Source organism: Tiliqua scincoides, chromosome 7, assembly GCF_035046505.1.
Source record: "Tiliqua scincoides isolate rTilSci1 chromosome 7, rTilSci1.hap2, whole genome shotgun sequence".
NCBI classification, from domain to species: domain Eukaryota; kingdom Metazoa; phylum Chordata; class Lepidosauria; order Squamata; family Scincidae; genus Tiliqua; species Tiliqua scincoides.
The window spans coordinates 44,387,050-44,414,664 of record NC_089827.1 but is presented as its reverse complement, the minus strand read 5'-3'; the positions used below and the strand labels follow the sequence as shown (position 1 = coordinate 44,414,664).

Below are 27,615 nucleotides of genomic sequence, written 5' to 3'. Positions count from 1 at the left end.
AGTTTTAGATTTCTTTCTCTGCAAGACTGCCCAGGACAGCAGAGCCAGATGAGCAAAGGTCCCAGGCATGAATGTTCTGAAATATGAGAGATCTGTTGCAAAAGTGTTTTTTTTTAGGTGTCTAAAATTAACAGGCATTGAAAAATAAAGTAACAATAAGACAATTCTAGGTCTATCAGTTATGATAAAAAACAACAGGATGCATCAGGAAAGGGAATTAGGAGGTAGAGGGAAGAGGACTATAGCAGTAATAGTCACACAGTAATAACACACAGACTGTGTCCCACTTTTATAGGGAAAATCTCTCCACCCCCATACCTGGCCTATCAATCAATCAATGTCTGTTCCCAGGCCATGCATAAACAAGTAACGGGAAGTTTCTTTGTTTTTCACCCCTGAAACTTAATTAGTTCAGGAATGTTAAAAAAAAGGCCCTGATGATACTTGTTTTCACATCTGGAAAAAATATCCTATAACCGATCAAAAACAATTCCCATGTCACTCATTGATTAATTAAGCGGTTGTTCATCAATTTCTTTGTTTTTTCACCCCTGAAACTTAATTAGTTTAGGAATGTTAAAAACTTCTGAATCTCCCATGGATCTTTTTTATTTCACATCCCCCTTGTCTGCTCTGTACTAAGTATTAAAATACTTCTAAATTCACATGAAATAATGCATAACAAAATTTATTGTAAACAACAACCTGTATGTTCTTTTCACTAACACGCAAGTCCTGTAAAAATTTGATTATATCTGATTTTATTTCCATACAGCCACATATGACATTAATAAGCATCCCCTCACATGAACGTTAAAAAACTTCTGAATCTCCCATGGATCTTTTTTTTTATTTCACATTCCCCTTGTCTTCTCTGTACTAAGTATTAAAATACTTCTACATTCACATGAAATAATGCATAACAAAATTTATTGTAAACAACAACCAGTATGTTCTTTTCACTAACACGCAAGTCCTGTAAATATTTAATTGTAGTAGTAGTAGTAGTAGTAGTAGTAGTAGTAGTAGTAGTAGTAGTAGGCAACCTTCAGTCTCGAAAGACTATGGTATCGCGCTCTGAATGGTGGTTCTGGAACAGCGTCTAGTGTGGCTGAAAAGGCTGATTCGGGAGTGACAATCCCTTCCAAACTGGGAGCAAGTACAGTCTGTCTCTGGTCTGTGTCCCTGGCTATGGGCCTTCCTTCTTTGCCTCTTTGCCTCAGTCTGTTGGGCAAGTGTCTCTTTAAACTGGGAAAGGCCATGCTGCACAGCCTGCCTCCAAGCAGGCTGCTCAGAGGCCAGGGACAGACCTGTTGAGGTCCACCTGTTGAGGTCCACTCCTAAGGCCTTCAGATCCCTCTTGCAGATGTATCGCAGCTGTGGTCTACCTGTAGGGCGCTTTCCCTGCACGAGTTCTCCATAGAGGAGATCCTTTGGGATCCGGCCATCATCCATTCTCACGACATGACCGAGCGTCTCTGTTTCTCATGACCGAGCCAGGCGTCTCTGTTTCAGCAGTGCATACATGCTGGGGATTCCAGCTTGTTCCAGGACTGTGTTGTTTGGAACTTTGTCCTGCCAGGTGATGCTGAGGATGCGTCGGAGGCAGCGCATTTGGAAAATCCCAAACAAGGTTGGCACAAGAACACAGCCCTGCTTCACTCCGCTTTGGATGTCAAATATTTAATTTAATTATATCTGATTTTATCTGATTATATCTGATATTTAATATATATATATATATCTGATATATCTGATTATATCTGATATTTAATTATATCTGATTTTATTTCCATACAGTCACATATATCATTAATAAGCAACCCCCTCAGCACAGGTAAAACAAAAATGGCTTTGCCCTGACTACTCTTTCAACAGAAAACAAAAAAACACGATCTTCAAATCTGATAAACTTATCAGTTATTTTGTGGGGTTCAGAATCATTTTGTAATTGCTCCAGCATGCCCATCAGGTATTCTGGGAAATCTTGCTTAATTTCAAGACACCCCAGCGAAAACGCATACACAAGCTTGTATGGATAATGCAGCCAATATTTAATTTTTTCATAATCCTACACAATTTCTCTGTAATAAATTCATGAGTCCAGTCAAAACATTCATGAGCCTCCTGGGCAGGGGCACGAATACTGCATCCTTCACATGAATCCTCCAAGTGCTTGCTCACACAGTATTTCACAATGGCGTACAGGGTTGCTCTCAGCACACTTTTTGTGATTCTTTGGCATGTTTGTGATGTCAGATTGTTATGTCTGTCCGGCAGGAGAACACCCAGGATGTTACGTAAAATTTTGTAAGCGTCTTGACGTTGCTTCTCATCCTCTGGATTACCCTACAGAAAAAAACACCATTAAGTATTTTTTTTCCTTTACAGATCACTCAACACACGCACATGCACACGCATGCACTCACGCACACAGATTTTACCTTTGGCAATGGCTCATTCTCTGCTTCACTTTCATGAGGTACGGCCTCATCTTCCATTGCAAACTGGTAAACCAGGTTCAGAGATGGAAACGGTAACACATCTGAGCTTTCATCATCATCACGTTTGCATTTCTGCTGCTTCATAGGTGCTCGCGGTAGGCTTTGAGAATCAGTTGGTCTGACTGGGGTCTCCACCTCAGAAGGCTGCATGGTTTCTGGGCCTTCAGGGCTCTCCATCTTGAACAATTGCTGAGCGTGGCTTTCAGAATCGGAGGGCTTCTGGGGAGTCTCCATCCCAGAAGGCGAAGCAGGTGTGCTTTTCAGAGGGGACGCCATGGCTGCAGCAGGCTGTACGGCTTTCTCCCTTCCCTAAAGGCCAGAACCTTAAATACAGGGGCATGCCTGGGCCTGTTCCCATTTCCCTTTTCCCATTGGTTCCGTTCGGTGGTCCAAGAGCTACAAAACCTTCGCCTATTGGTTAGTGGCAACAGGAGCAGTTGTTTGAGGGGTCACATGAACCCCTTTCCAACACTTCATTGGCGGGCTCCTTTTCCCGCCATACCAAATATCCTGGCGCCACAAAACCCCTTCCTATTGGCTGGCGGTGACGGGAGGAGTAGTTTGAGGGGTCACATGAACCCCTCAAGGGGCGGGGTTTCCAGGAAAAAGGCGGGACTTCCGCTGTCAAGATAGTTTTGAAAAGAAGTATTTACTATTACTACTGACTATGTGAATACTTAAGTAGAGATGTAAAATTTCTGGAAATTTTGAAGTCTGGAGGGAGGAACTATTAGGTGGAGGTTTTTTATTGGGGACGGGGGAAATTGAACTATTTCCAGTAGCTATTTTCATAAGAACATAAGAACAGCCCCACTGGATCAGGCCATAGACCCATCTAGTCCAGCTTCCTGTATCTCACAGCGGCCCACCAAATGCCCCAGGGAGCACACCAGATAACAAGAGACCTCATCCTGGTGCCCTCCCTTGCATCTGGCATTCTGACATAACCCATTTCTAAAATCAGGAGGTTGCGCATACACATCATGGCTTGTACCCCATAATGGATTTTTCCTCCAGAAACTTGTCCAATCCCTTTTAAAGGCGTCCAGGCTAGACGCCAGCACCACATCCTGTGGCAAGGAGTTCCACAGACCGACCACACGCTGAGTAAATAAATATTTTCTTTTGTCTGTTCTAACTCTCCCAACACTCAATTTTAGTAGATGTCCCCTGGTTCTGGTGTTATGTGAGAGTGTAAAGAGCATCTCCCTATCCACTGTGTCCATCCCCTGCATAATTTTGTATGTCTCAATCATGTCCCCCCTCAGGCGTCTCTTTTCTAGGCTGAAGAGGCCCAAACGCCGTAGCCTTTCCTCATAAGGAAGGTGCCCCAGTCCCGTAATCATCTTAGTCGCTCTCTTTTGCACCTTTTCCATTTCCACTATGTTTTTTTTGAGATGCGGTGACCAGAACTGGACACAATACTCCAGGTGTGGCCTTACCATAGATTTGTACAACGGCATTATAATACTAACTGTTTTGTTCTCAATACCCTTCCTAATGATCCCAAGCATAGAATTGGCCTTCTTCACTGCCGCCGCACACTGGGTCGACACTTTCATCAACCTGTCCACCACCACCCCAAGATCTCTCTCCTGATCTGTCACAGACAGCTCAGAACCCATCAGCCTATATCTAAAGTTTTAATTTTTTGCCCCAATGTGCATGACTTTACACTTACTGACATTGAAGCGCATGTGCCATTTTGCTGCCCATTCTGCCAGTCTGGAGAGATCCTTCTGGAGCTCCTCACAATCACTTCTGGTCTTCACCGCTCAGAAAAGTTTGGTGTCGTCCGCAAACTTTGCAACCTCACTGCTCACCCCTGTCTCCAGGTCATTTATGAAGAGGTTGAAAAGCACCGGTCCCAGGACAGATCCTTGGGGCACACCGCTTTTCACCTCTCTCCATTGTGAAAATTGCCTAAACTTATTTTACAGTTTTAGTAGCATAAAATACATCATTTATAAGCATATATCTTTATTATTTGACATATGTATGACATTTAAAAGTATAAAAGCTTTACTTTTATGCATCCATAATTGCAAATATGCCCATAAGAGAGCTGTAAATTGCTGCACTCTATGCTACTCTTAGACGGGTGAGAACTACAAAGTTTCCTGATTGTCCTTCTGAGGCTTTTGGTATTTATTGATGGATTATACTTAAGTTACTAAAGTTATATGGGCCAGTGTTGCAACACTAAACTGTTTCCAATAGTAAAATGTTCTACCAACAGCTGTATTGCATAAGACAGTTTTGGCAGGGCAACTATAATATTTTGGAATGTCAAGATAAGACTAGAATGAGAAAAACAAATATAACAGGTCAAGATGACTGGGAATGTTTTCCATGAATATATCTCACATCTAATTGTGTATTGTTGTTATGTTGTTCAAGAGCTTTAATTGATTTTATGCTTCTTTATGCTTGAGCCAGAAGATGAATAAATTCTATGAGGACAGTGGAACTGGTCCCTAAAGACTGGAAACTGCTAGAATGTTTATTCCTTACCTTGGGGCTTCATTAGTGCTGGGAAGTTGGTTAGGATTAGGCTGTCAGTATACATGGCAGCTGTCAGATTCCTATAGTAATAAAAGGCAGTAATACCAAAGAAGCAAAGTTGGTTCTAGGATTGATCAGGGGTACTATTAATTGTTGGAAAGATTTTCAGATTCTTTTCACTGACGCAATGCCAAACAGTCACAGACCTTTTAAAAGGGTTTGAAGGCTTTATTTCTACAATAGTAAGTTACACACAAGCCAGTTGATTCAGTTTGGATACAAATGTTCACTCTTCATTTCTGTTCTTGTTTCTCAAAGAACCACACCCAGAAAATTACATTAAATAACGTGAGATAAATAAGTTACCCATGTGACACTGTATGTCATTTCCACCTCCTTATTGGGCATATCAGGACAGGTTTGGTGCATGGTCCCAGCTCTAATTAGGAGATCATTCTGCCCTGCATCTCAAAATGTTCCTGGCCCACACCAAGGGTTATGCAAGATCCTGGAATTTTGCCTTTGGGAAAGTTATGATCTACATGTTCTGCTAATCATGATCTTTTTAGGTCACTTTGACCCTCCTATCCTGTTTCTGAGGGGAACAACAGTCATTCTCTTGGCTCCAATTTCAGTTATTTTTCTTAAACTGGGGAAGTAACTCTCTAAAATCTCTATCATAATACAGATAGAAAGAGGAGATGATGGGAGCAGTTCCACAGGGTTAAGCTTATTCATGCCTATTCAAACCACCAGTCTTAAAAAAAACTCTGTATTGGGATGCAATCTTTATTAACTGAGCTTAATTTACATGTTAATAGTAGGATGATAGAAGCAGAAGCAAATTGGTCCAGCGTGTGATAGTAACAGACAGACATCATGCCCAAGGTATTAGTATTGCTACAGGTTTGACCATAATTGTATATATTCTGTTCTGAAAGGGCCCCTGTTTTTAAGGCAGTGATCAATTCTAATGCCCTCCCGCATTCAGACTTCTGGAAATAAAAACTCTTCTACCTGGAGAATGATTTTCTCTGTCTCTCCAACAGGAGTTGCAGCGCTGGCCTTGTCCTGCCGGTTTTTGCGCGAAGCCTCTTTTAAAAGATGCAGCAACCTTATGGATCACGGAGTCCTCACCCTTTCACTCAACTGCCCACTTCTGCAGATTCTCAACATTGGTGGCTGCTCCAGCATCACAGACTCGTCACTGCAAGCCCTGGGACAGAACTGCAGATACTTACACAGTGTGGATTTTTCCTCTACTCAGGTAAGCTCAACGGCAAGGAAAGTTCTTCTGGCAGCCCTTAAAAAGACAGTTTTCAGAGCTCACTTTTCAAATTAGCTGCATTGTTCTCAGTTTTGGGGATTTGTAACTAAAAGCATATGCAACAATAAAGTCAATCTGTACTATTGATGACACAGTTCACTTCTATCCTGAATTTTGGCTTTGGGCCAAATGACACAACCTGTTCAAGAGCCTTGATTGGAACACCTAACTTAATTTCTTCTTCTAAAAGCAGTCATAGTGACACCTGATTCACGGGGCGGGGGGGGGGGGGTCCCAAACCTTTCTTCCCAGGTTGTTTTCTCAGTTTAAGGCTGCAATCCTATTCACATTTACCTTGGAGTGGGCACCAACAAACTCAGTGGGATTTATATCTGAGTAGATATGCATCGGATTGCACTGTAAATTCCCTCCCAAAGCTGGCTGTGTCAATTAGGTCAAATTGACATCAGCCTGCAAGGGACATCAGTCTGCAGAAGCTCATGTCAGCAGTGTATATTGGGTAATAACTTGCTGGATGGAAAGCAAGCACTCCAGTTTTATTAGTATTTATTAATTGCACAGAACAGTTTTAAAAAAGTAGATATTTCGTTCCAAATTGGAGTGCTTCCTAATTGCTGATAAGTTGCAAATTTTAGGAGACAACCTGTCTACAGCAGCCTAAGCCAAGGGTGTTTCTGTTGTGCAGCCTCCTGCATTGCATAGTTGTGTAGATGGTTAGCAAGGATTGCAGAGGCATCAGCCCAGCATTTGGGAGGCTGATTAGTTGGTCAGTTAGTTTTAAAAGCTTATATACCATCCTTTACCCATAGGACCCAAGGTGGTCCCTGACATCAAATGCCATAATAATGAAATTGCCATAAAGAATAAAAATCATTATAAACAATCAAAACAAGTTCCTAAACAGTAACCAAAACAGCAATAAAAGGAAATCAGGAGACAGTGACAAAAAGACAGTCACATCAACCAGGACAGGCATCCTGGGCTATTACCTATCATCTCTCTAACAAAGAGATGGCTGAAACAGCAGTCTTACTATTTGTTTTTTTCTTGGTTATAAGCCTGAGGCTGCAATCCGAACCTCACTTTCCTGGGAGTAAGTCCCATTGAACACAATAGGACTTACTTCTGAGTAGACCAGGTTAGGATTGTGCCCCAAGACTGTTATCTGATAGACAGTATTTGGGGAATAAGAAACCAGAGTTTGAAAAGCTTAGAAGAAGAATAAAAAAGGTTGATTTCAATATAAAAAACGAACAAGTAAACATTTTCAATAGGCAGCTAATAGAATTATGATGGCTCATATGGTATTGGGAGTAAGGGTTTGCATGATTTCTATGACCTGCCAAAGGTAAATACAGTCCATTGTGATGTCTCACCACAGGCTATCTAAACCTCCTGCTTTGGCCACCGGCCTTAAATTGCAAATAGGGAGTTTACCAAAAGCCTTGCAGGTTGTCATATGTGACAAGGGCTACCTTTGGCATCATGGGTCAGGCATTGTGCTGAGCTGTGCTCATTATTGATTTGAAAAGCAAGGTTCAGACTGAAGTCGGATGTAAGATTGTTATGAGAGTCTTTCCAGAACTGTTTTCATATTTATGTGTACATTTGCTATGTTCATATTTGGTGTACCAACAAGACGCCTCTATTTTCCCACCCAGGTTACTGATGATGGTGTAGTAGCACTGGCTAGTGGAATGTGTTCCGAAAATTTAAAGGTAAATCTTCAGCATGCTCTAATTCAAAGCATGATTATTTGTAAATTTTTTAATGTCTCTTACTTTTTAATTGATTTAGTAAGTTTTATAAATTTCTGGTTTATCTGTAATAGTAGTTGATGTTAGTATTTGTTCTCATCAACAGGAGATCCACATGGAGCGATGTGTGAAACTGACAGATGTGGCTGTGGAAGCTGTTCTGACATACTGTCCCAAGATGTACATTCTTCTGTTCCACGGGTGCCCACTGATAACAGGTGAATTGAAGCATTGCTTGATGCAGGCATTTCTAGTGAAGGCAGTTCAGCAGCCCCTGCCCCCTGAGGGGGGAAGCTCAACTTTAAAGGGGATAAGGATACAGCAAGTTGGGAGTTCATTCAGGCCAAGACAACTCACTATACTTTGAATATGCTGCAAGTGACCTTCAGGTCTCTTGTCCACCAAGTTCTTGTCACTGGGGGTTCTAATGGAACAGGAAGTCTGGGGGGGGGGGGGAATGGCCAGGCCCATTGTGTTACCCCTTCAGGCTGGAACAGGTGAGTTGGAGGCCCACTGGAGCCAGTCGCTTGTTCCCTAGCTTTCCTGATGCTGTGGTGAACTTGGTTCTGGGTCTGCCAGTAGTGAGGGCCAGCAGCCCCCCTACACTTTCCCATCGCTTGTCTCTCCTGTCTTCCTGCCCCTCTTTGCTGCTCTGTTCCTTCTGCCTCTCTTTCCACTCTTAGCTTCTTTTCTGTCCTCATGGCCTCTGTTCCTCTCCCTTCTGCTGCTGCTTTTGTAACCAGCCACCTCTGCCAGCTCCATCCCTTCCTTACCAGCTGCCCTTACCAGCTTGGGTGATCCCCTGATGGCTTTGCAGTGCCCAGTGATGATGTCATCATCAGGCATCTTGAATCTAGCCGAGTGAGGTGCCAGAGAACTCCACTGCCAGACTAGCTCTACAGTGCAACAATATTTCTTGCTATGAGAATGACAAGATCAAGATGGAACATGTTCTACCTAGAGGTGAAGATTGTGTTACCTCAAGGGGTCAGAACTTATGCTTAAGGCCAGGCTATGGTGAGATGCATCTGCACCTAAGATGTGCATAAAGGAACCAGATGGGAGTGGACCAAAGAATGCAGTTCAGGATTCACAGAGCTCTGATGGGAGAAGCTTATGTCAAGACTTTGTGACCTGTAGACCTAACCTGTAGACCTAACCTGTAGACCTGTTGTGACCTAACAGACCTGTGATCTGTTATCTGAATCTCCCAGAAATGTTTGTGGTATTTCTGCATGATGAGGCCAGTGTGTGTTTTATTTTGGACACTTACTGCAGTTCGGGTATTCTAAATTGCCACTTTACCTGGTGACAATTACAATTTACAACATTATAAGGAACTAACAGGCCCCCCCCTCTGCCTCCACTGAAAGTGCACATGGGAAACCCTGTAACAGTGAATCAAAATGTTTTTTAAACCCCGTGATCTGTATCAATTCATGGTGTCTTAGCATCACTTCGATTCAGCTGTGTGCCTTCAGTTAGGAGGCAGACACAGAGGCCTCTATTTCTTTGGAATTTAACAGCTTTATGACGCTGAGGGGAAATAAAAATTCACTTATTTCTGTTAGAATGCCTGAAGTTGAAGGTTTATGGCACACTTGCCTAATGTTACATTTTGAGTATACTGGAATTTCTCAGGTATGAATTGCTTTCTGCTGTCTAGTTTCACTCTTGTCATCAGTAAAGCTTTCATTGCACTTGCTTTGATTACTCCACATTCTCCTGGAGGCCTATATCTTTTCAGTACAAAAGGATAGTGGCCTTTCCTCCTTTTCCACTTGTTCTTTCCTGCCCTCTGGCTCATAAGTCGCCTCCTGTCTTTTCTATCTTGACCAGCCCTGCTGAAGTTACTGATGTGGCTTGAACATGATCAGTGGCATGGATGGGAGACCTCTTGGGCTCCCATCTAAGAGCAGATGGGATATGTATATATGGGATTGATTTTATATATATACATATATAATCAATCAAATGCAGGGGGCCCACATATCCATCCAGAGGGGGTGGTGGGTCTTCCCCTGGCCTCCTAATGCCTTATAAGGCATTACAAAGTCACTTCCTATGACTCTGTGAAACTGGAAGTCACATGTTTTGAGCTGCTGAGCTCAGTCTGAGCTGTGCAGAGGCTGTGGACAGATGTCCGTGGCGTCTTCTGAACTTCGAGGACCCTCTGGAGGGGAGGGGAGCCAAACCCCCTCACCTCTGGAGGGTCCTGACCACGGGGACAGTTTGGCTATCCATGGGGGATTCAGGAAAGGAACCCCCGCAAATAAGGGGGCACACCTGTACCCTTTAACAAGAAAAAAGAGTGTACTGCCACTGGTTCTTAAACGCACATCTCTCTGTTTGGTAGGAAGACTGGATGGCAGAAAGGTAGGAGAGACTGCTGGAAAGGATATTAAAAAAGCAAGTAGATTCAGGGTTAGGTGTCGCAGCAGGTATTTGGAGATGCTGGAATTTCACTGTTTCCACTGTATCATGGATGCCCACCAATGAGTGACCAATAGAAGTTGTGAATGAATCAGTATATGATATGATTTTATTATATGGAATCAGTACTTATTATTGAATCAGTATATATTATTATATTATTATTTAGTGCATGGGTTATATTATATTATTATTTCAGTCCCATTTAACTGCCTTTCAGTCCCATTTAACCCGCTTACAAAATCATTTTAAAACCAACCAGCTCACCAATGAAAAATAACAGCCAAGCCACAAAGTTCAGCAGTAAACAGAAGCAGCAGTAATTGGGGGTTGGGGGGGGGAAGTATGTTGAGAGAAAAATGCCTTGACCTGCTTATGGAACACCAGGAGGGAAGGACTGCATGACAACAAAACATTCAGCCAGCAAACAAACAATGTATTGACCTGTTGCTTTTGTGGTGGCCTTGTGGAAAGACCTGACGTGGTATGGGAAAACCATTCCTCTTTCCCCTGACATTTTACCAGTTGCTTGTGTTACCCCCTGTGAACTTGTGTCGCAGCCATCAAGGTGAACGCAAAACAGGCAAGCCTCCTCCCCAGACGCTCCCCATCAATGCTGAGCATGCAGGTGTGAAGACACTGCCAACTTATTTATTTGGGCAAATGTCACCACTGAATACACATGCAGGCTAATTCAAAGTAGAAAAAAGTTTATTCATAAAAGCAAGGGAGAAAAACCTCCAACAGGGAAACAGCACTCCAATGGCTGGGAAGCAAGAGAGCTCTTCTAGGGTGTTTCCAAGAAATCATCTAGCTCTACTGGTTCCACTTTGAAGATTAAAACTAATAATCCAACTAGTGGTGCTGGCAGATGTCCATTTGAGCAGAGTACTTCACAGCAGTTGCCAAGTTGATTGAAGAACCACACGGGGTGTAGGTCCGAGGACCTGGATGTGCCTGAATGTCCAAACTCGCCCCCCTTTATATCACAACCTCCTTGACCCATAAAGGATCAGAGCCAATCAGTTACACCCAATTCTACTGAGTCAGTTACACCCTGTAATATTAACCAATCCAATTTCATGTCATGTACAAAGTGTTGGTCTGCCAGGTTTAAAACATCACACCCGTGTATCCTTGCTTCTTTCTACAGTTCTTATCTACCCACTCTCAAGGTCTCTACAGAGCCGGGCTGAATCTTTTACTCAGCGTTTAAAGACATATTAACCCCTTACTCACACAGAGGTGTTCAGTTATTATTTTCAGCCGATAACTGCACTCATTTCTCAATATTGCCCTAGTCACATTAGAAATTAAAACCCAAATAAGAAACTACCACCGTGACACACACATACCCACACACACACACCCAGCATTTTCTTGTTCTAAACAAAATAACAGATTGCAGGATAAGGTAATTCATTGTTCCAATTCCTTGTTTTGCAGATCGTTCTCGAGAAGCCCTGGAACAGATGGTTCGACCTGATAAATTTAAGCAGGTTTCTTGGACTGTTTACTGAACATGGTTTCAAGTTGCAAACAGTATGTCTTGTGCGGGGAAAGAAACCATCTCCAAGAAGGCTCATCCCCAGGAGATGAAGATAATACTAAGTAATGTAGCATTTCCCACTGAGGAGCACTGTTGCCGACGGAGTCCTTTCCAGGAATAGTTGTGTTACTGTTCTATCTGTTTTGTTGTTCTCACTAACAAACCAGTGCTTTTCTGCATTTGGGGGATTTCAGGTGGAAATCTGGTTGTGTTTGTAAAAGACAACCCTTGAGGGCTCTGATAAACATTCAGGGATCCTAATGTTCAAATCCTAGGTAGTAATGAATGCAGCTAGTGGCAGGAGCAAGTACAGGAGGAGGAGGGTTGTTCAATGCCACCTTATTCTACCATCCTCTTGGTGGAGACCAGTTATAGTTCCAGAAAAACCTTATAACAGGAAACATGTTTTACTTTATGCTGCATCTCACCGTGGAATAAAAGCTCTGAACTTCTTCAGGATTATTGCATTTTTTATTGTTATTGGCCAGAGGTAGACAGTGTATGTACTGTATATAGAACTAGGTGGCAGAGCCATATAGCCCAATGCTGACCTCTCGTGGTCAGAATAGCAAGTTCTAACCCAGGGAAAAACATAGTAACTGGTGACCAGCTGGATTACCATTAAGACTTGCTGGATTGATACTGTGAAGTTTTTGCCCAAGCATGTGTCTTTGTGCAGAATGTGTCTTGCCAAAGGGAACATTAAACCCTTTCCACAGAAACATCTTGAAGGAGATTTGTTCAGGGTGCTGTACAAGTGCAATGTGGTATTTCATAATGGGAAAAGGCATCTCTTCCCCTCTCCTCTCTGGAAGGTCACTAATTTTCACCACAAAGGTAAAATACAGTATATGCCAGGGATGGGAACTTGAGTCAGGTGACTCAAGTCCGAGTCACAAAACACGTGTTTTTTTACTTGAGTCTGGAGCCACTGACACTGCACTTGGTCCCCATGCATGAAGATTCGTCTGTATCTGGGTGTGCTTGCTTACTTTTTTTGCAGTGTGAAAGACCTTGTGGGGCCATCATTCAGACCTGGCAAACAGCAGGGAAGTTCCAGCAGGAGCAGGGAGCGGTTAATATTTTGCTTTTGCATCAAGCAGGAGGCAGGGAGGTGGGAGCGGGCTCTCTTGTCCATCACTGAAGGAATCTATGATCATTGAATGAGGGATGGGCGGTCTGATTTTTTTTCTGTGGATAGGCAGGACAAGGAGCCCAAGGGGGTTTTGACTTGGAATTGACTGAAGAAGCCCAAGAAGGGAGAGAAAGGAGGTGGGGAAGTCGGGGGAAGGTGGTGCGTAGCGATCATGCTTTCCAACCTCGTGGCTCCTTTGGTCTCTGTTGCTACTTGGGAGAAGGAAGCCTCATTGAATGACAGGTGCAAATGGGACTACTTCTGAGTAGAGCTGCAAAGGATTGGGTCGTACTGGTAAGCTTCCCAGATGCTGCGCATGATCCTAATCCCTCTTGCCACTTCTGTCCCTGCTGCCATGCAGTACATCCCATCCCCTCCCATCTTGTTTACAGATGGGATGAGGACATCAGGGGAGTGTTTAAAGAAAACTCTGAAACACACACACACCCTGGCAGCAGCTCCTTTTTTTTTCCACTGAGCTGTGGCTGGCTTTTTAAAGGGCAAAACTCTAGTCTTTTTGAATCGCCAAAATGTGCTGGATGACTCAGAAAGTCTGCCTGTTAGGACCCATTTTCAGGTTGCGGGGGGAGGGAAGCCTGATTACTTGACTCATGTCAAGCCGCAGTGGACTTGCCCATCCCTGATACACGCATATTACAATGATTCAGAGAGCCCTGTAAAAGCAAAAGAAGGAATATATGTGTACAAGACAGAAGGGCCTGGAGAGAGGAATGAGGGAAATGGATGGTGGCATGTGCACATATCACATGTGTGCACATACTGTCAGGAACAAAAAGGGAGACCTGTGCCAAATTCGTCTGCCTACCAGTGAGGGGAGGATCAAGAAGGTGATTGAGCTTCCCTCGCCCTCACCCCTTTAGTAAAGTCCTTTTCTCCCTCAAAGACAGATCAGTCAAGTCAGTTAAATCCAATTAAAGAGAGCTTTGTTGATTACGACATGTTCGCATGGTAGCTCCATACTATGTTCTGGTCCTAACATATGCACACACACATTCTCACAATCTCTCATCCTGGGGCTGGCCAAATCCCCTTGAAGTCTGCTGTGTCTAGATAAAGCAAGACCCACACAGATGAGGAAGAAGCAGAGAATGCAGAAGTAGTAGTTTGTCATTCATACTCCCCCCTCCCCCCCCCCCGTTTCCATCCTTCATCCCCTGGCAGGGGCCATGGAACATTCATTCTTCCCATGGATTCGGCTCTGTCCTCAGGGCCCCTCCTCTACTCTCACCTCCAGTCACTTGGTCTGGAGTCCTGAAATTGTCCTTGAATTTACCACTTCCTGTGACATCCACTTTTGGGGTGGGGTGATTTTTCTCTCCTTTAATTAGCATGCAACAACACCTTCTTATCAAAGGGCCAGCTGGTGTGGGGAGTTCGGAGCCTTTCCTTAGGCACGTCCTTGGTTTGCAGATAGCAGTTTGATGAGAACTCTCTGTTGTTCTTTGATGTCTTTGCAACTGAGGGGCCCTATCTTCTGCCAAGGTTGCTTGGGGAGGTAATAAAGTCGACTTCCTACCTTTCCTTATGTTTCAGCTTCCTCCCATTATCTGTCTGAGCCCTGATCAATCGCCCTCTCATGCATTCCTGCTCTAATTACAATCTCTGCAGAATCCTTCTGAAATGATGACTGTCTCTGACAGTTCAGGGAACTCCTTAATTAATGAAATTAATTTTTACAGTAATTAAAGCTTGAGGAAAAAATCTGTCATTCATCATAACTGACGCCCAGTTGCTCCAGGGCTAAAGAAAGTGATTGTCTAGTAATTGCAACTGGGCCTTGTTTTACTGGTGCTGGATGTTTGTACAGATAATTGAAAGGGGTGTGGAAGTGTCCAGACATCTACAGCTTGTTAAAGATTCATATGCAGTGTAGTTGCCAGTCATGAGAGAAGGGCAAAGAAATGAAGAGGAGATGATGGAGGAAGGAAAATCTATCACAAAATGAATGAGATGAAAAGCAACAGTTAAACACTGCTGTCTGCTTTAGTCAGGCTTTCAGAAAACAAATTTAATTAAAATATTATGACAGTACACAGGTCTGATCTCTGACTAATTTTTTAATGGAGCCATCAGTGAAATAAATCTTTCAGCCTTAGTGAAACAACATAGCTCATTCATCTAGCCATACCCAATATGGGGTGGGTTTTGGGGGGGATATATTAATTTTCAGTGTACCTCTTATCACAATTTGAATATTCCTAAAGCCTGTACATTGCTCATTCATATTTCTACAATGCATTTGTTCCAGGTAATGTAGTTACCTAACTACATTAGGTTTAAGTAATGAGTGATTATTGCTGTAGGCTTGTTTTAATTTGCAGACTAATCCTACTTATGTGTTACTTGCAAGGGAGTTCTATTAAGTTCAGTGGAATTTACTTTCTACTGACTGTGTTTAGAACTGCAGTCTTACATGTGATGTTGAGCTCATGTCTTCACTGCAGGGTCTCTGAGAGGAATTTTCTCTGAGAGGGTACAAAGTTGGGCCCCTTTGAAAACGGGGAGGGGTGAAAAGGGGGGAGGGGCAAAACAGTGGGGGAGGGTGATGACGGGTGAGCAGAATGGGGGCAAGGAGGGGCGAAACAGGGTGGGGGAGGGGGGAGACGGCTGGAAAAGTCTTTGAAGCTCAGGTCTACCCACTCATGTGGCATTGGCAGCTAGATACAGTAACCCAGAAAGCCAAACACACTCCTAAGTCTCTCTAAAATCTTTTAAATATAGAAAATCATGCAGAAAATTAGCATCATTATATCTGGGCTAACACTAGAATAGAAAGTATCCTGTGCGTACCAAAACTTGCTTCTGCAGCAGCTGTGTCCTTGAGCTCCTATACACTCTTTCATGGTAAGCAGAGGCCAGTTTCCTCCCAGATTTGACACTGTGTTAAGGAGTGTCACACATGCATTCCTCAACCCAGCATATGGCTTGCTATTAGCTGCCGCTGCACACTTGTGGTAGTGTCCCCAGCATCCCATTTGGGCGACAACACTTTAATTTACAGCACAATCCTATCTTGCGCTGGAACAGGCAGGCCAGGAGGCCTGCACTGCATTTAGTGCAAGATTGGGGCCATGAGTGGCTCAGCTAGAGGTAAGGAGAAACTCTTCCCCTTACCCCCTGGTAAGCCACCATGGCCCCAATGGGTCTCCTCAGACATGCGCTGCCACAGGAGGTAGCACAAGTCTGAGGAGAATGGAGCGACTTCAAGCTGCTCCAGGAATGGGGTTGGGATCAGTCCAGCCCCGCCTCCCACTCTCCACCTGCCCCTGGGACCGCCCTCTGCCCACCCTGGAACCCTCCCACCTCCTCCCCACCCTCCCCAGACCCCTGCATTGGCCGAGGCAACCCTCCCTTACCAAGTCTGCATGGAGGCTGGATACAGCCTCCGTGGGCTGGCACACGTCCCTTCACCGGCCCAGCTGATTCCCAAGGATGCGCAAATGTGCTTTACGACACATTTGCAACCCTCCTGGGCCAGCGCAAGGGATTTGCACTGGCCTAAGATGCTGTTAGGATTGTGCCCCTAATCTCAGAATATTATTCCCAAGCACAGTAAAACACATACCAAGGTACCTTTATAAACTACTGTTGCTTTAGGCCAGGGGTGCCCAAACCCCGGCCCTGGGGCCACTTGCAGCCCTCAAGGCCTCTCAATGCGGCCCTAAGGGAGCCCCTAGTCTCCAATGAGCCTCTGGCCCTCTGGAGATTTGTTGGAGCCCACACTGGCCCGAAGCAACTGCTCTCAGCGTGAGAGGGACTGTTTGACCTCTTGCGTGAGCTGTGGGATGAGGGCTCCCTCCAATGTTTGTTGTTTCATGTCTGTGATGCAGTAGCAGCAGCACAGGAAAGGCCAGTCTTGCTTTGTGCAAGGCCTTTTATAGGCCTTGAGCTATTGCAAGACCTTCATTCATTCATATAAGTTCATCTTTAATATATTAATTTATGTAAACTTATGTAAATTTATTCAAATTTTAAATGTAAATTAATTCTTTTTTTTCCCCCAGCCCCCGACACAGTGTCACAGAGATGATGTGGCCCTCCTGCCAAAAACTTTGGACACCCCTGCTTTAGGCTCTAGTGAGCACCATTCCTGACAGTGTAAACATAACAAAAAATCCCTAGGGAACTGTGGAGGTGAATTGTAGATTACAGACAGAAAGGAAAACCAGGGGTAAAGAACAATACAGTATAGGGCAGACCTGCAAATTTCAAAGGCAAGTGGGAAATTTTAAAAATTACGGTAGATGAACGTCTTGCTGAGCGAGTGGTTGGTTGATTCTATTGTAAACATTAAATAATGTATGAATAGCATTTCCTCTCAGATTCATAAATCATGGGAAAACCCCATTTGAATGCAATGGCAGGAAAGAGACCCCCCCAAATTGATTTGGGGGAAACTGCAAGATTGAAAGTAAAAAATGGGAAAGCATCATCAGATTATAAAGGGCAGAGCCTGAACCTGGCCCTGTGTACATGGAAGTTCCTCCTTCTAGGTTCAGTGGGGTACATGTGCATACATAGGACTGAAGCTATAAAAACATATTGGTTTTCAACCTAGTTCCAAGAGCCAAGAAAGCTTCCCACATTTCTTTTCAAAATGCCTTTATTAGAAACACTGATGCAGAAAAGCTGTTTCCAAGCAAAACTTAGGTTAATGATGAAATTAGTTTTTTGAAACTAATTATTCTGTGACCACAGGAGAGAAGCAAGGCTAGAAAAGCCAAACCTTAACTAATCCGTTAAGCAAAAATAACAAGCCACACAACAAGCCAGATGCAGGGGAGGGCACCAGGATGAGGTCTCTTGTTATCTGGTGTGCTCCCTGGGGCATTTGGTGGGCCACTGTGAGATACAGGAAGCTGGACTAGATGGGCCTATGGCCTGATCCAGTAGGGCTGTTCTTATGTTCTTAAGCTACAACAAGGTCATCAGCAGGGCAAACGGACATAAAGTACCAGCTGTATCCATTTACCTAAAGAAAACATTTCATCCTTGACTAGCTCTTCAATTCCCTCCCTTCTTGCAACTCCCTATTTCTTATCTCCAGGTATGTGACTGTCTTATTTATAACTTCTGGCAGATCCATTTGCTTCTTTAACATTAATGCCAACTACCTCTGTCTCAAGCGATAGAAAATTAAGAAGCACCATGGCCTGGAAAGGGCCATGTAATACAGCTTCTTGTTTCACACAGTGGCCAACCAGTTGCTTTGACGAAACATAACAGCAAATCACAAAGGGTAATAGTTTTCCACTGCTTTTGCCTCCAGCAACTAGTATTCAGAGGTATACTGCCCCTGAAACTGGAGGGTCAATTTAGCTGCCATGAACAATAATTACTGATAAACAACTCCTCCAAGAGGCCAAATGATTTTACTTTGTATATGTAAATCAGTTTTTGTTCATGCATCATCCTAAAGAATAAAACTTCAACCACATAAGAGAATACACAGGTTTTATTTTTGTTGACAAATGTGGGCTATAAGGCAAACTGGTGTGTTTTTTTTGTTTATTGTTATCTTTGCCCTAATTTGTGTAAACCCGATCTTCAGCTAGTGAAAATCCATGCTGAGACCTTGGAAGTTCACAAAGTCATATATATTGGTATTAGCCAGAATTTGAATGGCTAGAAATGGATTTCAGTGATTTGAGTAACGCAACAAACTAATCAAGGCCGGTAGTCCCAGACCATAGTACTAATTGAACCATTGTTATCTTGCTGCGTTGATTCAGTGAGTGCATACTCTTTGACTTTATGCAGCTGTCTCTGAATTTGGTGGCTGATGAAATGAGGTCTGCCAGGGTCCCCAATCAACACTTTAGTCCCATGGGCATGGATGCATTTCATCAACCACTGATGAAGACCATCTGCAAGCTGTTCCTCATAAAACATGTCCCCTAAGACAATAAGATCCCAGCAGTCCACCTTTGTACCAATTAGGTTCTCTGTGAGAATAGTGAAGGGATTAAGGTTGTTCAGTTCGCAGTTTAGCACCATGGCAGCTCCTGCAACTGAAATGGAAAGACACAAGGGAGATCAATGGAAAATTGATGTCAATTCATTACTTGAAATCCCACGTGGACAAATAAACAGTGGTTCACATGACTGTCCACAGCAGGTCTTCCCAACATGGTGCCCCCGACATGTACCAGTTAGCACCCGGAATCCCACCTACTGTCTCTGCCTCTGGCAGGGATGCCCTCCGCCATCCCGGTCACCACCTCAATCATTGCTCCTTCTCCTTCCTGGTTGGGCCAAGCTGGGCAGGCAAAGTGTAAGAAGTAGAAAAGGCTGGTGGCAGGAAGAGTGTGGGCAACAATGGCGGTGGCATCAGCAGCAAATTCCTTCTGGGTGGCAAAGTCAGCAGCTGCTGGTGTGTGCCTAGCCCCTGCCCTCAGCTTTATTCCCTTTGGGTTTGGCCACCCCACATCAGCATCCAGCCCACCATAAAGGCTGTGATATAATTCTGCTCAGTAACAGGCTTATATAGAGGGAACCATTCATAAGTGAGTTACATGCATAAGTTCAAACCACAGAGGAAAAGATGTTTTTTGAAACTTGTTCAGGATGTTGGGGCAGCCTACACAAGTGTCTAGAGGTTGTGTGGTCAAAGATATGGTGCACAATACCCATACCATGCTAATGGCTAGTCTGCGGTCCAGTGGAAAAAGATAAATCTCATAACCCCAGCTCAGCACCAAGCAACTGCCCATCCTGTTTTGAGGCAGTTACATGCATACGTGACCTGCCTGGTACCTTCAAGATGGAGGCAGACTTAGGTCATGTTTTCTACCACAGTTCCATTGTCAGCCTGACCCAGTTGGGATTTACTAAAATTATAAACATCTACGCCACAACTCCACAGAAGTGAAATATTACTAGCTTTAGGGTCACGTCATAAAAAAGGCTATGTAATTTAGAAGGAAAACATTACACCAATAGGCTATGCTTGAAGGCTGCTGATCATATAACATTACAGTGGCAGGAAGTTTATCATCATCTAGTCCAACCCCCTGCTCAGGCTAGGCAACTACTACAGTTCCTGACAGACGGCCACCCAGCCTCTGCTTGAAAGCCTCCAATGTGACTGAACTGTACTGTATAAGACAATTTCCATCCAAGATAGCTCTTACAAAGGTAGCAAATTCTTTCTTGCATCTAGCCTAAATCTACTTCTCAGTGGTTACAATCCATTAGTTCTAGTCCTCCCCTCAGGACTAGAAAAACCTGTTTAGAACAGCTTCCCATGCAGTTACCACTATACATAACCAGTCCTTGAAACTCTCCAGGGATAGGCCCTGCTTAAGAAGATATAGGCAGTTGCCAGCTGGCATCTTCAGCATGGATTGTAGGTAATGTGGAATGTGTTGTGTTACTATGGGAGGAGATGCAACAGGACATGCATGTTTCTTTTAAAGTTTCAGTGTACCTCCCTTGCAATCTTGCAACATGCTGTGGCTTCTGATGGTCCTCCCACCCTCTTGTTAGAATGAGACTGAAGCATCCACAGAAGGGAATGTCTTACTAGGGTCAGTATCGCTGGCAACAACCTGGGATGCTCCACTCATAACAGCGGCTATGGCTGTTGCTCCACAGCCACTTCCAAGATCTAGTACTTTCTTCATTCTGACAACGTTGGGGTTATCAAGAAGATATCTGGGCATATTTAGAGAAACAAAAATGGTAAAACATTCGTTATTACATTCGTTGTAGCTGCTGTTTCAACACTCTCAAACCAACTTTGGTAGATTCCATAAGTAACTATACAGTGCTTCAATGTCTAAAATGAGAGGCTCTGGCTTGTCTTGCGATCAGACTTCCCAACATGAAAGCAATGTTCCCTCACCTCATGAGAGATGATCACTATTAATTTATTTTTAGTTAGTTAGGCAGGAAGGGCACTCTGCATGTGCTCTAGTGTAGTCTCTCCATTAATATTCCACATGTGCCTAGTGCGGAAGAAATTTCAGAACCATTTTGTGTCTCCATTTTAGACTCTAAAATGGAGACTGATTATCTCAAACTACGAGTAACAAAGACTGACACTAGTTGGCTCTTCTCTTCACATCTAAACAAGTAAAGTATGTGACCTGTAAGTTGTTAATGGGCCATAATGCTAAGAAACAAACTAACAGATTCCACAAATACTTTGACATGATATAACAATATAAGACTTAACAAAGGGGATACATTCCCTTATCCCCTTTGTTATGCAATTAGGTCATTAAGTGAACATTCAGTCCAATCTATTGCCCTTGGTTGGGTAAACAGACACTCCCTGCCAGACACTAGCTGGCTGCACAGGCTACTGGAGTTAGTTTGCCTCTTCTTTGCATTAAGAGCCTCTCTTAATGTACCCTGCTGCAGGCTATGGGAGACACGGTTGCCTCATTAAGAGCATCTTTATCGTGCTTTGACCACCGTCATATATGCAATCCATCATTAAGCAAATGGTTGTTAAGTGACACATGCCTGTATAGGACAAGAATGAGAGGTGGTCCCCCTAATCTTGAAGAACACATGGCAGGACTGATGGATATTCTATTTTGTGTGTGAAGTTTTTTTCTTTCTTGAAAAGTGTATAAGCTGTTTGATTTCAGCCTGAAGACAGAGAGAACGCTATATGGTGCTTTCTTACTGGCTGTAAGAATCAATCAAGTTACTCTGTATTCTCTGCCAACCATGTGAAGATTTTTTTTCTTTGACACCAGAAAAAAATGGTTTAGATACAGACTACAAGTTGCATGACAAACACAAATTCAACAGGTGCAGTTTCCCCAAGCACAGTCAGAAGCGGCATGCGTTACATTTGTATGTGTTAAGCTGCTTTTAAAAGAGCAGAACTTATGACGGCCTTTTTTTGGACAGGTGGTTCTGCTCTGGATGGATGAATGGAGGATTCAGAAATGGCCAAATTTCACAGTATGTATGGCGACTTGAAATACATATGGGGTGAGAATAGGAAATCATGTACACTACCTTGCTAGATCCACGTACACATTACACTGCCTAAACAACTGTTTTTTAAAAAATGAAATAAGCAGCCTTTGCCGAGATGGGACCTGAAGTTCACTTCTTTTAAGAAGAGGTACCCAGGCTGGAGCCTTCCCTTTGGAGCTGCACTGAAATACCAGGAAGCTTGCTATTAGAAGTCTGAAAAGGACCTGTGGCACATACCCAGTTTTGCATGGCATATCCAAGGAAACTAAAACCAACACATTTGGAATGAAAATAAGCCCTGCTTCACACTCATACAGAAAGCCATTGCCCAATTGATGTTTTTAAAAAGAACTTTGAACCGGCTGTTACAGAGAAAGAGAAATGAGCCTTCAGTGGTTTTGGTTACACAGCATGTAAGTCTTCTGGTGCTCACTATGTTCCATACCTGGACAGCCCTTGGCCTCCTGGCCAGTAGAATGCCCAGTAGGGGTCCCCATATGGCCACAAGGAAGCTTTTGCGTTCCAGAATCGACTGCGCGGCGTCAGAAGGCGCAGCTTTATTTCTGGAGTCAGGTGCCCCCTGCTGGTGATTTCGGTTACCTCCTCCAGAAATGCTCTCAACTTTGGGTCGAGGGATCCTCCGGGAGTCCTCTGGTGGCAGCACCTCCAAAGCAAACAGCTGCTTTGATTCTTCGGCTTTCTGACTATCTTTCCGCCACAGAAGCGCATCAGCTGCCTCCAGCCCCAGAAAATCATGTTTCACACCCAGCCTCCAGCTTTGGCTACTTCCTTCCCAACTTCAGTTCACAGCCTTTTATTATTATTATCATCATCATCAGACATATTTGCCTGCAGCATAGGGTGGCAAGCTGGGAGAGTCAGGCAGCGGCTTTTGGTAGCAACGAGTGACTTATTCCTGGAAACAAAAGAACAGATGCTTCTACTCAACATGGAGTCATGAGTTAATTGCTGTGCACAAATTAATACTGAGGATGGAAGGCAGCCCACTTACAATGTTGCTGCTGGGTAACATTACTGTTTTCTGTCTTTTCCATAAATACCTCTCCTTGAATTATTTTATAAATAGATAAAAATAATGAACTGCCTTACACTGCATCCACTAAGCCCAGTACTACCCTGTTACACTAAGCTGAGTACTCTTCAAGATCCTTCCCCAGTCCTGCTGCCAGAAAGCCTTTCAGATGGCAATGCCAGGGACTGAACCAAGGAGTTTACATTTTGTCCCACTAAGTTATAAGCCCTCCCCAACAGTATGTACATGTACAGAAGTATAAAAGGTGACAGAATATAGATGGAGAACTAGACAAATGCATGTGTGTGTCTACTGAGTATATAGGCATGTGCACACATTTTATCTATTTCTTTCCACATACCTCACAAGTCATCCAAGACATTTAAGTTATTATTATGTTTGGCACCAGACCCTTAGTCAGGGTTATCACCTGAGCCTTCGTTTGCTGTGTGACATGCAGAAATTCACCAGGTGCAGCCTTCCATGGTGTGGTGATACCCTAAAGAGTTGCTCCTGCTGAATTTCCGCCTGATATGCAGTTGTCTAAGGCACAAATGATGCCCATCCAGGTGCCAACCCCTCACCTCAGTCCCTCTCCTGGAAGGGGATGATGGGTTTGGAAAAGCAGACTGGGGCAAGATTTGTCTTCACCGGATGGACCCCATCATGCTACAGCATCATAAAAATATTCCCCCCATGTCACGGGATATCTTTTGACACTGAAGTCTAGAATTTTGAAAGATTACACAGGCCAACACACATTTTGCTTCCTTAAATGTTACACCAATTCCTGGGTATATTTGGGGTGCCGATTCCAAAAATGGCTGTTTTGCCCTATCATGTCTAGTTTTGAAGACACGGCATAGCCTCTTTAGTGAATGGTTCAAGCAGCTTCTAATGAGGCTATACCATATCTCCAAAACTAGATGTGATAGGGCAAAACATGCCATTTTTGGAATTGGCACCCCAAATTCATATCAAACCACCACCATGAAGTTTGGGAAAAACTTTTCTGACCCTCAATTTTGTAGGCCTGTGTCATCTGTGAAAACTGAAACCTTAAGAGACTGTTGGAAAAACAACTGACTGAATGCTTGTTCACATGTTACGAAGGGGACGACTGTACAACTTGACAGCATTGCCCACACTATTTCTGGCAGGGTCCCTGTGCTTTCAACAGCTTCATACCAGGCAACACATCCAATAGGCAATGCCTTTCTAACATGGATGTACACACAGAAAAAGAACTGCATGATCTCAGACATTTCTGCCTGCCTCGACAGTCCTGAGTGAGCAGGTAACGTGGGGTGAACAGTACCTTGCCATCAAAGTAACCCTTGCTAGATGACTGCATTGGTTGGCAACCTTCAGTCTCGAAAGACTATGGTATAAGCCTACAGCACCCGGTATTCCCAGGCCGTCTCCCATCCAAGTACTAACCAGGCCTGACCCTGCTTAGCTTCCAAGATCCGACAAGATCAGGCATGTGCAGGGTAACAGGTCTGACTGCACTACGATTCATAATTAGGCTCAGATTAGCCCATATCCAGTATGTATTTATGAATAATTAAGTCCCACTGGAATTAGTTCATAAACATGGTTAACTATGTGCTGGTTTGTGGCCAAATCACCCAAACCAGCAATAGGAAGTGGGTTTTTCTATGAATTTTGCAGCAATGACAGCCTGATTGTTCAACACAGAATGCATACAGTAATTGCCAAGGAGGCAACTCACAACAGAAAGTGTGTACTATAATGATGGATGATATAACCTTCACAGTTTGGGTCCAGGTTTTCTGAGGGTCCACCTTCTCTGTTATAGTTCAACCTGATCTGTTAGGTCATCTGAGAGGGCTCTCCTTCAAGTGCCGCCTTTCTCCCAAGTTACAGTGTTGGCGGCACAGGGGAAACCTTCTTTGTAGTGGCTCCACAACTATGGAATTCCCTACCAGGGTAACGAAGAACTATCCCCCTCCATCATGGCATTTCAGCAATGGCTCAGAATGTTTCTGTTCAGTCCTGTGTGTGAGAGAGAGATGTGTTGTCTTTCTGCCCCCTGTGTAATGCCCTTATTTTGTTTATACAGTAGAACCTCTTTACCCAAGTTGACCACCCAAGGGACTGGAGGAATTGGTCAACATATGGAAAAAAGGCTCTAGAAAATTAGGTCTAGAAAAACCCAAGGCTCTAGAAAATTAGGTCAACTTAAGGAGGTGGTCATTATAGAGAAGTGGTCAACTTTGAAGGTTCTACTGTATTTGTTTTATTATTGTTATATCAAGGTGTTTGTTTTTGTTTAAAGTCTAAAATTGTAAGTTGCCTGGGCAGCTGCTTTGGCAGAAGAATGGCAGAGTATAAATCTTTTAAATAATAATGATTATTCACTCACAATATCTGTGCTTCCCTTTCCAATCATACAGTAATTAATTTTGAACTTCCAGCATGAAGAAGAGGATTTTGAATGCCAGTTCATTCAGTTGTGTTTGCTTCTTCATGCTTAAAAACTCCATCAAACATCAACACAGCATTAATCTGTGTTTTTGCACATTTATATCCCATTCCAGAGAAACCTCAAGGCAGTTTGCAATGGTTAAAAATAATAATTATTATTATTAATATTAACAGTATTTATATACCGCTTTTCAACTAAAAGTTCACAAAGCGGTATACAGAGAAAAATCAAACAACTAATAATAAATCTGATACAAATGAAAAATAATAATCAAGGGACATATCCTACAGCGCAGGTTTGTGTATGCTTCCTAGAAGTAAGACCTACTGGGGTTTACTCCCTAAGCAGGGATATGAAGTGGGTGGGGAGGCAGGTGAGGCAGAGCCACCCCACTGAAATCCTTTGAAAAGTGCCAATGCTGTGGGAGGTGTGCAAGCACTCACAACCACAGTGAGTGCTTATATACCACCCATGGCTGTAGTGCTTTTCGAAGGACTCCGGTAGGGAGGCTCTGCCTCACCTGCCTCCCCACCCACTGCATGTCTCTGCTTAGGGAGTTAACCCAATTCAGTGGAGCATGTGGGTTCTGCATGTCCCTGCTCCTTAGTAAGTGAATTTAAGGTTGCAAGGGCATAAGAACATAAGAAGAGCCCCACTGGATCAGGCCAAAGGCCCATCTAATCCAGCTTCCTGTATCCCACAGTGGCCCACCAGATGCCCCAGGGAGCACACAAGACAACAGACACAACCTGTGTCCTGGTGCCCTCTCCTGCATCTGGCAATCAGAGGCAGCCTGCCTCTAAAACCAAGAGCTTGCACATACCTATTATGCCTTGTAACCCGTAATGAACTTTTCCTCCAGAAATGTGTCCAATCCCCTCTTAAAGTCATCCAGGCAAGATGCCATCACTACTTCTTGTGGCAAGGAGTTCCACAAATTAATTACACACTGGGTAAAGAAATATTTTCTTCTGTCTAACTCTCCCAACACTCAACTTTTGTGGATGTCCCCTGGTTATGTGAGAGGGAAAAGATTATAGTCTATCTACTGTGTCCATCCCCTGCATGATTTTGTATGTCTCAATCATGTCCCCCCTCAGGCACCTCTTTTCAAGACTGAAGAGGCCCAAATGCTGTAGCCTTTCCTCATAGGGAAGGTGTCCCAGCCCAGCAATCATCTTAGTCACTCTCTTTTGCACCTTTTCCATCTCCACTATATCCTTTTTGAGATGCAGCGACCAGAACTGGACACAATACTCCAGGTGGGGCCAGGTGTGACATTGGGGGGGGGGAGCAGCAGGGAATCCTTAACTAGAGGGGGACAGAGTGTCTTTACCTTTATCCATTGCATAGAAGAGGGAATTTGGGCAGGTGCAGCTGAACTTGGAAAGGTTTGAAAAGGTGCACCTGCCCAAATTCCTTCTTCTGTACAGTGGCTAAAGGTAGAGGCACTCTGTCCCCCTTTGTATCTTGTAAGTAACCTTATAGTTAACAATGTTTCTTTCCCCCTCTGGCTGGGAAGTAGTATCCATGTCTAGTAGTAGACCAATCTGAAGACACAATGTACCTTTGCTTCCTTGGGAACCAATGAACCCATTGACAAAGCCAAGGCTCACCTTACTGTGCTGAAAGGCAGCTTGCATTTAGAGAGCTATCGATGACACCAATCGGCCGTTCCTCTTAGGAATCCGCTTCCTGCTACACACAATGACGTTACCATGAGGTGGGCTTGGCTCACTCATAGAGGTTAAAGAAGAAGACACACATCCTGCACTACCGGTTTCGTTTCAACGCTGCCCTATGCCTAGGTAGGGGCACAATTGAGAAACCACTCTGCTGCTGCTGAATCTCTATGGAGCTTTCTCTGTGCAAGGCCTGTGAATTAGTTGCAGGGTGTCCTGCACGTTGAAATTGCTCTGTTGAGCTATAGCTAGGGTGTGTGTGTGTGCGCATTGAGAGAGAGTGAGTTAAAAACTCATAAAAACACTGCCTTTTTGG

The 27,615-nt window shown here is 43.8% G+C and overlaps 2 protein-coding genes across 3 annotated transcripts in view; one reads left to right on the top strand and one right to left on the bottom strand.

Annotated features, from left to right (window-relative positions):
• AMN1 (antagonist of mitotic exit network 1 homolog) overlaps positions 1–12,488 on the top strand; it is a 30,354-nt gene extending 17,866 nt beyond the window's left edge. The window contains exons 4-7 of one of the 2 annotated variants that reach the window (XM_066633999.1): positions 6,059–6,276; positions 7,959–8,015; positions 8,161–8,272; positions 11,934–12,488. In XM_066633999.1, coding sequence (XP_066490096.1) covers positions 6,059–6,276; positions 7,959–8,015; positions 8,161–8,272; positions 11,934–12,007 — 461 coding nt within the window. In that variant the 3' untranslated portion in view covers positions 12,008–12,488. Of the gene's footprint in view, positions 1–6,058; positions 6,277–7,958; positions 8,016–8,160; positions 8,273–8,797; positions 8,935–11,933 lie in introns of those variants that run through there. The other variant, XM_066633998.1, reaches the window with a different exon arrangement.
• A 5,289-nt stretch (positions 12,489–17,777) lies between these two features.
• On the bottom strand, positions 17,778–27,330 carry ETFBKMT (electron transfer flavoprotein subunit beta lysine methyltransferase). Its single transcript, XM_066634414.1, has 4 exons — positions 27,234–27,330; positions 22,578–23,048; positions 20,718–20,848; positions 17,778–19,203 (listed from the first exon to the last, which is right to left on the bottom strand). The coding sequence occupies exons 2-4, from the start codon at positions 22,886–22,888 to the stop codon at positions 18,860–18,862; spliced, it is 786 nt and encodes a 261-aa protein (XP_066490511.1). The 5' UTR covers positions 22,889–23,048; positions 27,234–27,330; the 3' UTR covers positions 17,778–18,859.
• Positions 27,331–27,615: the final 285 nt, after the last annotated feature.

Excerpts from the sequence above, each read along its gene's own strand:
- ETFBKMT (XM_066634414.1), bottom strand. The coding sequence starts at position 22,888 with ATGATTTTCTGGGGCTGGAGGCAGCTGATGCGCTTCTGTGGCGGAAAG. Across the intron at positions 20,849-22,577 it reads GGAGGCCAAGGGCTGTCCAG|ATATCTTCTTGATAACCCCA; the intron begins GTATGGAACATA and ends AAATATGCCCAG. Across the intron at positions 19,204-20,717 it reads TGCCAGCGATACTGACCCTA|TTGCAGGAGCTGCCATGGTG; the intron begins GTAAGACATTCC and ends TTTCCATTTCAG.